This window comes from Ailuropoda melanoleuca, chromosome 1 (assembly GCF_002007445.2).
Source record: "Ailuropoda melanoleuca isolate Jingjing chromosome 1, ASM200744v2, whole genome shotgun sequence".
NCBI lineage: Eukaryota > Metazoa > Chordata > Mammalia > Carnivora > Ursidae > Ailuropoda > Ailuropoda melanoleuca.
This window is the reverse complement of record NC_048218.1, coordinates 110,968,535-110,981,474: the sequence shown is the minus strand read 5'-3', so window position 1 is coordinate 110,981,474 and position 12,940 is coordinate 110,968,535. Positions and strand designations below refer to the sequence as shown.

At 59.4% G+C, this 12,940-nt stretch overlaps 1 protein-coding gene across 4 annotated transcripts in view; it reads left to right on the top strand.

Moving 5' to 3' along the window:
- LOC100472275 (tensin-3) overlaps positions 1–12,940 on the top strand; it is a 158,000-nt gene that overhangs the window by 17,739 nt on the left and 127,321 nt on the right. For all 4 annotated transcript variants that reach the window (XM_034665209.1, XM_034665216.1, XM_034665224.1 and 1 more), the window contains exon 3: positions 3,321–3,358. In XM_034665209.1, coding sequence (XP_034521100.1) covers positions 3,321–3,358 — 38 coding nt within the window. The remainder of the gene's footprint in view (positions 1–3,320; positions 3,359–12,940) is intronic.

The window sequence follows — 12,940 nt, the reverse complement described above, 5'->3', positions numbered from 1 at the left end:
GTTAATTATAGCCCAGGGAAGCTGGAAGCAAACAGCCACAAGGCGTGAGCCGCCGTGCTGGGGAGCGGCTGGCGGGCAGAGTGCACGTGTGCACCTTGTCCTTCTGGACGTGTGCAGTTTGGGGATGCATTTCACTGGGGAACTTCTGGTGCTTTCTGCGGGCTCCCTTCTCCCTGGAGACTGCACCACACAGAGTGGCAGTCAGGGAGGGAGGGCCCCCACCGTGTGCACCAACTTCTGAAAGTGGACCTAGAGCAGGTAAGACCTGATGTGTCTTGCAAGGACCCCAGGCTCCCATCAGTAGACATGCAGAAGATCCGTGGCTCTTCGCGGAGCACGGTGAAAATCCAGCAAGCCTGCGTGATGGAAGGTGTTATCACGGTGCAGCTTGTGCCCAGTGGGCACTCTGTCGGTGTCAGCTGCTGTTCCTCCTGTTCCTGCCGCTATTACAGGAGCCTGGTGATTCCCAACAAAGAACGCCGTCCTGGATGAGCTTGGTCTGGTGGGGGGAGTTGGACACGGAGATTACTATGAAGTGAGGGGCAGTGGGATGAAGGCTGGGGACAGGAAGGCAGGCCAGGGGCTTCTGGAACACATTAGTCCAGCTTAGGAGGAGTGACAGAGGGCTTCCTGGTGGAGAAGGTGTCTGCCGCCTTCAGTCTTAGAGAAAGAAACACGTCAGCTGAACACAGAACGGTGTGTGGGAAGTTCTAGGCAAAGACAGGGGAGCAGAGCCAAGGGGGCACGTGGAGATGGTGTGAGGAAGCTCTGGGTTGGGGGGATGGGAGGACGGGGAGGGGCTGCTGGCGACGGCCCAGGGAATATTGGATCCATGTTGAGGAGCTGCATGTTGTCTGTAGGTGAGAGGATTGGAAACCCAGCCTGGACTGTGTCCGGTTTGGGTGTTTATAAGTGTTGGAAAGGCCACGTGTGGCTGGGTGGAGAGCTGGGCCCCTCACCCTTGTGGTTTCCCATGAGGGGTGCTTACAGGACCACATGCAGTAGCACCCAGGAAAGCATCATGCACACTGCCAGGCACAACCGCTAGAGGTTGTCACCGGACCGCCGCTACTCCGAGACAAACCGGAGGGGCTGTCCATAAAACTTTGGGGTTGCCTGCCTACGTACTGAGAGTAATGTGTCCACCTCTTGGGATCTCCCCCTTAGTGCCTGGGTGGTTTATGCGAGGCTATGATTAGTTAGCCTTTGTGAACGTAATGACTTTGCCCTACGATGACCGTGGATTCTCTTGTGGCTGAGTCGGCAGTCCACCACGAGTGTCACACCACTTGTCACCCTGCCACCGACCAGAGCCCTTTCTGGGTTGAGCGGGCCCATTGTAGTGAGTACCTGCTCCTGCGTGACCAGTCACTCCAGAAGTTAGTGCCCTGCGTGGCCATAGCACCTGTCACTTCTCGCTGCTTCCATGGGACAGGAATTTGGGAGTCACGTGGCTGGGCAGTGCGGCTCAGTGCCTGTTGAGAGGCTGCATCACCTGGAGGCACAACCGGGGCCGGAGCACCCCTCCTGAGGTGGCCCCTCACATGGCTGCAAGCTGGTGCTGGCTGCCGGTGCGAGGGCTCAGTTCCCCCACATGAGCCTCTCCGCAGGGCTGCTCTAGCGCCTGGCTGTCCTCAGCAGGGCTGGTTCGAGAGGTCGGGGTTGAGGCTGTGAGCCCTGTGTTCCGCCATACCGCCTTGTCCCACAGGCCAGCCCCGAGCCACCGTGGGAGGGACTGCACGAGGGTGTGGGCACACAGGTCACTTGGGCCATCTTGGAGTCTCATGGCCACGAGATCCGTGCCCCAGTCCCAGGCTGCGAGCGGACCACCCGCCGGGCCCGGTGTGTGTCTGAGCAGAGCATCCTTTGGGGCCTGCGCAATTCTTCCCTGCTTTTGTGCTAATTCTCGCTTACCCAGAGGCCAAAGGCCTCCGATGACGTCCTCTCTACCTCGGGCCCTCCCACTGGCCTCCAGCCCCTGGCTGTCTTTGGTCTGCGTTTCTGGTGTGGCGTTTCTGGTGTGGCGTGGAAGCCCATTTTAGTCCAAAGGCAAGTCTATCTTGATTAGAAAATCACTCATCGCTTTTGTGCAGTGTCCCCATTAGGAGATGTCGAGTAAATGTTTGTCTTTGTGAACAATCTCACAAACCCCAGAGGCACAGAAAGACCATTCAGAAAATAGATCTCGCAAAGATAATGCCCCTGGCTGTTCTCTACCGGAGTTCCTGTAACCGCCAGCCAGCGGCCAAGTTACTTTGTCTGGTTTATCCTTTTTCAGCCCTGCAGGGACCGTTATGAATTCAGTGTTTCTGTCCCCAGCTCTAGAAAGGAGAGGGACTGTGTGTGTGTGTGTGTGTGTGTGTGTGTGTGTTGGGTGGGGGACAGTCTGGGCTTCGAAGCACTGAGCCAGATTTGGGGCTGGCTGCTGCCCCCTGAGGCCTCGTTCTTCCAGCGCCCACATGCTTGTGTACTTTGATATTGTGTTTGTTGTCTCAAGCCAGGGTCCCTCGATGCCATCGCATTCACGCCGGGAGTGGAAGCTGAGGCCCAGAGAGGTCACTGGTCCTGCCCAGGGCCGCATGGCCGTGGAGGGCTGTGAAGGCCCCCTGCTCCATGCACCCAGCCCAGGTCCCGTCCCCCATGCCCCAGCGGCGCCCCCGCCTCCCGTGTGCTGCTGTTTCCGCCTGGCATCTGGCGCTGGCTGGGGCAGGGCCCGCGTGCCTGAGCCGTGTGGGGGCTGGCGGGGCTCTCCTGCCATCAGCCCGGCCGCAGCCTCCCGTGGGCGGGCCTGTGAAATCCCCATTGGTTCCGGCTCTAAGCCTGCGCTGTTGGGGGGCCCCGGACCAACGCATGTCTCTGCGCCCGCACAATGGCCCCGGTGGAAGGATTCCCCTGCAGGAATTTAGACGTGGATTTATTCTGACAGCCCGTTCCCAGGCCGTCCGGAAGCGCGGGGTGTGTGGTGCTCAACGGGCGGGTTTGTCACTAATCGAAAGGCGCCAGTCCTGATGCTGGGGTGGGGGGGCACTTTTGGGTTTCCTGTTCCTCTTCGGGGAGAAGCTGTGATTCCCAGGCCCACGTGGAGGCTTCTACAGCTCAGAGTCCGCGCGGCTCTCCTCCTCCAGGGATCCGGGAGAGTCCGGTGGTGGCTCGGCGCCTTGCGCACCAGGCGCACCCCGCGCTTTGCTAAAGCGGGCACCGCGCGGCGAGGGCGGCCTCCCTCCGTCCCGGTCCTGGAGGGTGGACGGAGCTGGCAGATGTGAGACCCGCTGCCGCCCCGCCTGCTCACCACACACCCCTTCTTTCTCTCTCTCTTTCAGCCTGCAAGTACTGCTGCCACAAGCAATGTGAAGCCAAGGTAAGCTGCCCCTTCCCCGGGGCCGTGCCCCCACCGTGGCCTCTGCCGCTTGGACTGTGGCCACAGGCGTGGAACTCACAAGAAACGGCTACTAGATGCCTTGATAGCACGTATACGTTTCCTCTTGGGAGTGAGTTGAGGAGCTGTGGACTCTGGGCTCCTCATTGTAGAAAGAGACGCTCGAGAATCTGGTTTCAGATAAGAATTCGGTCACTGACTCCCCCCGGCCCCCCAGCAGATGCCCCCTTCTCTCGCATGATTACATCATCGTGTTGGGGGTGGGGGCACGTAGGAATGGGTTTAGGGCACATGCCTGGCCTGAGGATTTGGGGGGCTTCTTTTTAGGGTAGCTGTTCTTAGATTGGTGGGGGTTGTCAGGTTGTCATGGAAGTTGGGGCCCTGGATTAGGGAAGGTTGTGCTTTTTGTGCTCCCTGGAGGGGCTACATTGCCGAGGGTCCCCAGAGGCACAGGAGGCCTGGGGTGCTTGGTTGGGGTTAGGACTTTGACTAGTGGGGCAGTGAGGAGGCCTGGAGCTGGCAGCTGGGCAGTTGTGGGCACCCCTAGGCAGAGGCCTGGTTTTCTGCTCGGGCCAGGGTATCTGCACCTCCCACATTTTCCAGGAGCGCGTGCATCGTCCCCTCTGCCTGGCCGGCCCTGCCTCAGAGGGAGGCCCTCACATGGCCCGCAGGCCGCCCCTGTGGCTGGAGGCCCAGGAAGATGGGGCTTTAGAAAGCGTAGGATTTGGTTGCTGCCGTGCACTTCCTGGGTCAGCTGTCGCTGAGAATTGTCAACTGGCTCCAGGCTCTGAGCAGGAGCGTGTGCTGGAGGCGTGCTTCGTGTGCTGTGAGCTGGCTCCTCGTGGGGAGCTCTGTGTGTGGGGACCCGGGATCCTGAATCCCTCCACCCTCCCCGCCACACACACGTACACACACACACACACACTCACACACAAGCACGCACACACATGCACAATTCACGCCCACGTGGGAGTGCACACGGACACACAAGCACATGTACTCACACATGCACACACACGCACAATTCACGCCCACGTGGGAGCACATGCACACACACAAAGCACGCACACACACATACACACACGTGGGAGCACACACAAGCATGCACACACAAAATTCACACACATGTGGGAACACACGCACACACACATGCATGCGTACACAAGTCACAGCATTCACACTCACATACTTCACAGACATGCTCACAAACACAGGTACCCTTACAAGCGCACACATGCAAACAGACAGTTGGCAAGTAGTCTGGCCCTATATGTTTTTTTCCAGAAAGAGGTTAAATAACTTTTCTTTAAAAACTTTCCACGGTGGGGGATTTGGAATGCAGGAGAGGTGGAGAGCATAGTACAGGGCCCCATGCTACACCGACTCCGAGCCCCCCGGCCAGCAACACTCCTGCCGTCCCCTCCGAAGCCCCGGTCCCCTGCCTCTCGGAGATGTTCCGTGACATGCATTTGAGCTGTTTTAGGAGCCGGTGCCCGTGGTGGGGCTTTGGGGCACTTCTGCTTTCCTTCTGGTCTCACTCTGGAGGAGCCCCCTTTCTGGCCGAGGCCAGGTGTTCCTTGCTCGGACACACGGGGTGGGGGGAGCTCATTTCCAGCCTTGGCTTATCCTCGCTCTGCTTTGCCTGCAAATACGCTCCTCTCTCAGACACGCAGCGTGCTTCTAAGTGATTGTGTCGGAGCACCACAGGAATTCTCTGGATTTCCAGGAGGGGCCCCCCTTCCCCTACACTGGGAGGTTTGAGATATGTTCGGCAGTATGGCTGGCTTGGCCACTCCTGGCTGGCAGTGGACAGCTGAGCCCCCCTGCTGTTGGCACCATATCTTGAAGGGGGCCCAGAGCCGGCTCCTTAGAGGATTGAATTCTTTGGCTCCAAGAGTATTCCAGAAGTCTTAGCTATCACCGATGATGGCATTTCTGGCCCCAATAACTGGCAGTTTGCTGAAACGTAGATAAGCATTTTCTCTCAGTAGATCAAGGTTGGGGAAAATGTATCCACATTCATTTTTCTTGATAACCCAGCTTTGAGTGGCGGGAGAGAATGCCCCCAGCAATAACAAAGCCTCTTCTTATTCTAGAACTCTAACATTGTCGCCGTGGGGCGCAGGAGGGCCATACGTTCCCAGCCGCCGCTGGAGATAAGCAGAGGGCAGCTCCGTTTGCCAAGGGCTGAGACGCGGCTCTTGGAGACAGCATGGGTCCATGCTTACCCCATGTGCGTGTAACACACAGGCTCCCTCAGTGTCCTGGGCTTGCTGGATTTCCTGACACACAACCGTGATGCTTTGGTTTGAACCCAGGCTTTGGCGTGACGTCCGACCCGGTCCGGATGCTTACTGACTTGGGGAAGGTGGGCGCTGCAGGTTCCCTCTGTGACGTCTGCAGGCCTGGTGGGGACATGGAAGGAGTAACAGAGGCCGGGGGTGTGGCACCCTCCCGGAGCATGTTAGTGTGCGGTGACCCCCGCTGTACCGTCAGTGCCAAGGACAGAGCCATCCTGCAGAAATGGGGCCGAGTCATGGGCTAGTGGGTGAGCTGGGACCTCGATTGTAGCCCCGATGGACTGAGGTCATGGTTTTCCTGGCCGACGGGCAGTATGGCCCCTCAGGCGAGGCCTTGGGCTCAGAGGGCATGGAGAGGCAGAGACCAGCCCCCGGGGTTACGGTTTCTTTACGTGTGAAATAAATGAGTGATCCGTCCATAGTCTGGTGTGAAGACAGCTTGCTCTTAGCTGTTAATTACGGTAGTCTTGATTATTTAGGTTTTAGGGAAGGCAAATAATTTAGGTACAGTGGCTGGGAAGTTTGGGATTGCAAATCCTTTGCTCGCGGGGCGGCTGTGCTGGTTCCCTGGAGCCTCGCGAGCTGCCTGGGCAGCAGAAGCTGGTTTTTCCCGGCCGTTGGCTGACTCACAGGCACGAGCCAGGGGAAGTAGGGAAAGGCATTGTAGGGAGGCGGGCGATGGGGTCCCCAGCGGGGCCCCCAAATATGGCAGAGGTGGGGTCCCGATGGGCTTTGGTGAGTGGGCAAGAGCTCTGCGCAAGTGGGAATCTGCACCCGCCGCTCCACCCCCCGGGCACGGGTCGCTTCCACGTCGGCCCAGACCGCACACCTGCTCTTACAGGAGCCGTGGGTCAGGGATTGACGTGTTCGAGAACACGTTATGCTGACTGCCAGGTGGGGTGTTTTGTTTTGTTTTGTTGCAAATGAAAGGTCGCATATCGGGACTGAGTGGTGAGTTAGCACAGTCAGAACCCGCCCGTGAAGGTACAGAGCAATCATCTCATGGAGGGTCCCCACGCTGGCCTCACCCTGAGTCCCCTGCTGTCTGTCTCCAAGGCCAGGGCTCTGTCCTCAGGCCCCTTTGTCCCTTGCATGACATGGATGCCCAGCTCGCCTCTTCTTTTTCTGGATGTGCCCTGAAGGTGCCTCGCTGGATACAAAGTCCGGGACCCCAGGGCTGCCCCCCTCGGTGAGGTGGGAGCCCCCTTCAGGAGAGGAGGGAGTCCCGGGCAACTGCAGGGGCCTCTGTTTGCTCTGTCCCCATGTGGCTGTCATGTGGTGGCCAAGCTGGGAGCCTTCAAACCTCCCAACAGAAGCTGAGCTGTTCCTCTCTCTGAAGGTTGAGGCACGGCCAGGCAGGGAGCCTCTCCCATGTCTGGGTCCGGGCAGCGTCGGCCCCCCATCCTGCCGCTGCCTCTGCTGGCCCCGTGCACCGGTGACCCCCGAGTTCTGGCTGTGGCTGGGTCAGGAGCCGCAGTGACCTGCCGGAGACTGCGTTTTCTAGGTGGCTCCTCTGTCACGAGGCCCAGAGCCTGTGACGTCCTCAGAAACTACCGCACATGCGGGTCCTCGTGACAGCTGGCGTCCCCTGGCGTTAAGTGAGGCGTTTTAGCCAGGAGCTTACGTCTGCTGGTTCCCTGGGGTCTCCAGACAGTTCTCTTCTCTGCTGTGTCCCAGGTGTGGTCTGTCAGCCCCAACCCGCATTGATCCAGCAAACGGGGGCTGTCACACAGCCCCTGCGTCCCAGCGGTCGGGGCGTTGGGTTTTAGGTCTGTGCATGCTTCGTGCAACCGCCGTGGAGCTGGGGCGGGCCTGTGCCCCTGGCATCCCTGCTCCGAAGGCTCCAGACCCCTCAGCTCGTGCCCTTCTGCCCCTTCTGTCCCCGGAGCCCGTGGCCCACCCCACGCTGTGTCTGTGTCTCCGCCAGGAAGGATGCCTGTGGGCCCTGGACCTGCCAGCCCCTCCCAGGGTCCTTCCTCCCCCGAGTGAGCCACAGGTTCTTGCCATCACTCAGGCTTCTCGGAATTCCTTTGGAGATGCCGCAGAGCTGGGAATGCGTCTCCGGGACTTTGCTGGTGGTGGGGCCTTGGGGGACGACGTGGTTTGTGAAGAATCCCAGGATCACAGTGTAGACTCTGAAGTCAGCTCCGTGAGCAGCTGTTTCGTAGTCTTAATTCATCGCAAAAGTGTGGGAGTCTGCGTGGCATGGTGACGTGACTTCTGAAGAGCTGCAGCCGTTTACATGTGCGTATTCTGGAAGATTCCTCTGAGAATGGTCCTTCCTGCCAGGTCGCATCCGGCCCATGTGTCCCTTGATCCTTTATAGACACCACTTGGTGGAGGCCTGCATGACAGCTTAGCCCCTGCGCTGTGTCCCCTGGGTCATGGGTCGTAGGGGGTGGGAGGAATGGCAGTGCTCATGGTTTGACATATTTTTAGCAAATTAATTCCAGTGTGTTCCCGGACTCACCTTGTGCGAGGGGGACCTGGTTACATGTAAGGGGATCCCGCGCGTTTCCTCAGGTTTTCATGAACCTGCAATACGAGCTGGGAGCATGCGGATCCGTTCAACCAAGCCGGCTCGCTGAGGCACCTGCCGCCCAGCACCCTGAGGGCGGTGCCCCCCGACTTCATGCAGCCCGGCTCTGATGGCAGAGCGAGGGCACCTGCAAACAGGAGACCCCTCCGTTCCACGCAGACGTCCCTCTCGTGACGAAGGTAGCAGATGTGCGAGCGTCCAGGTGCCCGCTGCAGCTCGGGGGACGGGATGCCGAGGCCGGGTTGCCCTGGGGCCAGGCTGCCAGGGGCACCTGTCCTCAAATGTGGACAAAACCGAGAAGGAGCACTTGGTGAATAATTTTCTTCTCTCTAAGTGTTAGTGACGGGAATCACCGCTTCGTGAAACTCCGCGGAGGGGATTCTTTTCCTCACGCCTGCCCTCCTTCTGGGAGAACAGGAGATGGCGGAATTTCCAGGTGCAGCTATCGGACCGTGGGGCAAGGACACCGGGATCTGAGCTTGACTGCCCTGTGGTAGCCACAACCACTAGGGGTGTTGCTTTCTTTCTCTACGAAATACGGATACCTTCTGTGAGGGGTTCGAGAACCGGGTTCAGTAGCTCGAGTGAGCCCGGCACTGGGGCCTCTGAAGGGAGCGCCCCCCCTTCAGGTACTCGGGATAACTTGCATCTTGCATGTTCGGAGCACGCACATGTCTCTGGAGACCATTTTGTCTGCAGTCGGGGTCACTATTCTACTAATCCAGCTATTCCATGAAATGTCGACCCGCGAACAGCACAAATCACTATGCATCTTATTTCCTAAGCGTTTAAATGGCACAGAACGGTGCTGTACTTTCCACGTTCTCTTCCTGAGAACGGGATCTTCTCTGCCAAGCATACAAATCCCATTTAATTGGCTTCTTTTGTGCCCCTCATGCAGCCTGGGTCCCACCTGAAGGTGCTTCCACACGGCCAGTGGCAAAGGAGTGGGCTCAGCATTCCCTAAGACCCCAGCCTGTCTGTGCTGCCTTGACCGTGGCCGGCTCTGTGGCCCCCAGCCGGTCGGCTCTGTGGCTTCTCCCAGGTGGGCTCCCAGGCCTCCCACCTGGCTCCCACAAGTATCCCCTGCTTCCCGCAGCATCCTGCATTGGTGCGTGCTGGCTGCAGCCCTGGCTCATCCCCGGGGAGGACTTCTGTGGTCCCCTTGGGTGTGGTCCCACAGTGACCGGGCCCGTGGCAGAGCGGGACCTTCAGATGCCACCACCTGCCTGGTCCTGGGTTCCCGTGTGACTGCCCACCTAGCAGGAGCGGGCCCCCTCTTGTCTCTGTCCCACCCTGGCTGCCGTGGGTGCCTGGCCGTGTGCACAGACGCATGTGGAATTCTTCACTTGTCCTCTCTCGGCGTGGCACTGTCTCTGTCTACCGGTGGTGTGGCAGCGTGATGCCCCTGCCTGTCTGCGTGGACTCTGCTCAGAGGTGTGCAGGTGCAGTTTTACGATCTGCTGGCCTCCCTGCCGGGAGGACCCCTGTGGCTCCTTCCAGACCACCCCTGTGTGCTGGGGATCAGCGCACTCACCGCTGACTGCTGCGTTTGGCTCCCGCACGCTCCCTGTCATCACCTCCGTCATAGAAGCGGTGTCCCCTCCACAGACAGCTCTGGACGCTCCTTGGGCGCCTTGCTGCTTGCCTCTGTTGAGAGCGGCCCTGGCTTCTTTCTAGAAGACACTAACTCTTCATTCTTCATTCATGTTCCCTGTGAGCAAACGCCCTGTTCATGACTTCTTGTCCAGACACACTACTGTCTTTTACTGGCCACCATGACTTGTTGAACTGTTTAGAGTCTATACTCTGTGGCCGCATTGTGCGGCTGACCCCTCTCTCCGGCTCGGGGGTCCTCCCAGCTGCGCAGCGCCCCATGCTCTCCCCAGCCTGCCTGTACCTGGCGCGCCTGCTTCACAGAACGCTCTTCTCCCGGACCCCTCGCTCCTGCCCTCAGGCTGCAGGTGCGTCTGTTCGAATCCACGGACACCTGCGGTCCTTGCCTCTTTCCCGACCCGCCCTTTACTAGGCTGCCGGGTCCTGGTGGACGAGGCGTACCCCAGGTGCAGGCGTCAGGGAGGGCATGCAGGGCTGGCTCCCTTGCTCCCTGCTGGGGTCTTTCTGTGCTTCCTGGCCTCCACGGCTGGTGTTCCTTCTTCTATCGCCAGCCAGGTCCTAACCGAGGCTGTTCTTTGGTGCCCGTGCGGTCCATTCTGGTGCCTGGCGGTGTGGGCTCAGGGACTTCCCTGCGGCATTGGGGGCCACGCTCCTGCTCCGGTCAAGAGACCACATTCCATCTGAGAGAGGACGTCCCGAGCCGCATCTTGTTCTCAGAGTCACCTCTCTGCTGCCCATTCTTTCCACTGCCTTCTAAGCCCCAGCTTCTGGTGGCGGGGGGGGGGTGTCATCAGACCCCTCCTGGTGACTTCCCTGTCTCCTTCTTCCCCCCGTCAGGGAGGACGTGCTGGTGGCCTTGGGGGCCCTGCAGCCTGGTCCTCAGGATGTTCCCACCACGCCTGCAGCTTCCCGCTGCCTGTTGGCTGCCCCTGGGCGCCGTCCCCCTGTTGTCAGAGCATGTGTGTCCCTGGACAGCCTGGCCACCAGGGTCAGGCCCTTGAGGACAGAGGTCCAACGCCAGGTTCAGGACCGTGCCTGTGTGCTTCCCCTCTTGGGTGGCCGTGGCGTGAGTCTGAGCGTTCACGGGGCCCTGAGTGGCACGTCGGCGCCTCCCGTGTGAAATCTCTCACGTTCCACCTGGGCGGGAGCATTTCCAGTCCTCGTGCCGGCTTTCTCCTGGCGACGACTCCGGAGGACAGGCTGTCGGAGTGACACCCCCCTCTGCCCACTTGCGGGGGCAGGACGACGACACTGAGCTCCAGATTCTCCACCTCCACGTTCCAGTTTGTGAAATACAGCTTCCATTTCACTCTGTGTTTTGCTTTTCGTCTTGGAAAGCTCTTCATTTTGAGCAGGGATTCGGGAAGTGCTGGCCTCCTGCTTTCCTGCAGGCTGGGAATGGCTCACGGATGCCCTCTCGGTGCTTCAGGGCAGCAGCCTGCACGGCTGGCTCCGGCCTCTGCACCTGCAGCTCTGAACCCCACAGGCGTCCCCTCGGCCTCGACACAGCTGGGCCTGCTGAGCCATCCTTGCAGGAGGGGACCCCGGGCTGCGGCTTCGTCGGGGGGCAGGGAGGACAGGGTGGCTGAGTGGCTAGCGCTGGCTATGAAATCAGAAGTCCTATTCCAGAGTCTTTGTTTCACTTTCTGTCCTCTTAGAGGCTTTTTCTGGGCATTTAAAAAGCATGTGGCAGGTGTTGACCATGCCATCGGGGGCCTGTCGGAAAGTTCTGTGCTGTCCAGGGAGAGTGGGGGGCTACACGGAGGGGCGGCAGGGAGTCGCCTCTGCATTTCCAGGCAGACCTCGGCAGATGGGCCCGGGGCTGCAGGCCGGTCTCGAGCGTCCCCCCTGGGATCCTGGCTGCAGCGGGATTTTGTAACCGTGAATGAAGATTCAGCTTCCGACGGGGTGAACCCATGAGCGTTCATGGCACACGCTTCTGTGGACACTCCGAGTGGACAGGCTGCCTCCGTGCCACCTATCGCCAAAGCTCCATGTTTTCTTTTTCAGATTCGGTGGTAAGTTGCAAGCTGTCAGGATTTGTCATGTTCCCTTCCCTGGGTCACAGGACAGTTGGTGAAAACTGAACGATTCGTTGTGTTATTCTTAGACATTGCGGACTCTGTTTTTGGGGAAGTCCCATTCAGTACCCCCGGGGAATGTACCGTTTCCTTCCGTAAAGGACTACAGTGTGTTCGTGCCTTTTCTTCCTTTCTGTAGCAAGAAGGAAGGTGTTAAAAATGTCCCGGGGCGGGGCGTGTCAGTCCTAAGCTCCTGTCTTCAACAGAAACAGAAGCGCGTGCTTTGTGGGGGTGTTTTGGCCCAGCGCACACTGTGTCTCCCGGCCCATGCACTCTGTGCACAGTGGCTGCTACTTACCGGGGCTGGGGTGGGTGTCCCGCCTGGGGGCAGGGGGCATTCTTCCCCCATCTCCCTGTCTGCAAGACCGCCCACCACACAGTTGTTTCATGGAAAGTGGGTCGGTGGGGGAGGGTTTTGCGGGAGGAGGAGAGGAGGGGCTTGGTGGGAGGAGAGGAGGGAGGGGTTATGATGTCCCCTGTGTGGTTGAGGAAGACTGAGTCCACAGAGGAGGGGCCACCTGAGCCGGTCAGATTGCTGGGAGAGGACATGGCGGAGACAGGGGACATGGGGAGGACAGGGCACAGGGAGGGCAGGGGGTGCACCTCTGAGGCCATGTCCAGGGACTTTTCTGTGCTATCCAGCTGACTGTGTGCCTTTTTAAAACTGTGTGTTTATTATATGTAAAAAGTAAATTTTTGTTTGAAATAAGCATATGGTTAGAAAAGTCACGTGTCATAAATATCCAGTCTGATGGTTTTGACAGTGGACAGGTGGGCGTGACCATGCAGGTGAGGGGACCGTGTGCCCCGTGCCCCGCTGCGCCACTGGGGACCCTCGCCCGCCTCCCTCCGCCGAGGCTCGCGGCCTTTGCCCTTGAAGCAGGTGGACACCCGGCCGTCATAGTCTCCGTGTCCTCTGGCTCCCATGTCGGCAGTATCCTTGCCGCCTCGGGCTTTGGAAGGGGATGGCTGGGAGTTGCTTGTCCCCACTGCCCCGTTGGGTCATGGTGAAGGACGCATCTCCTGG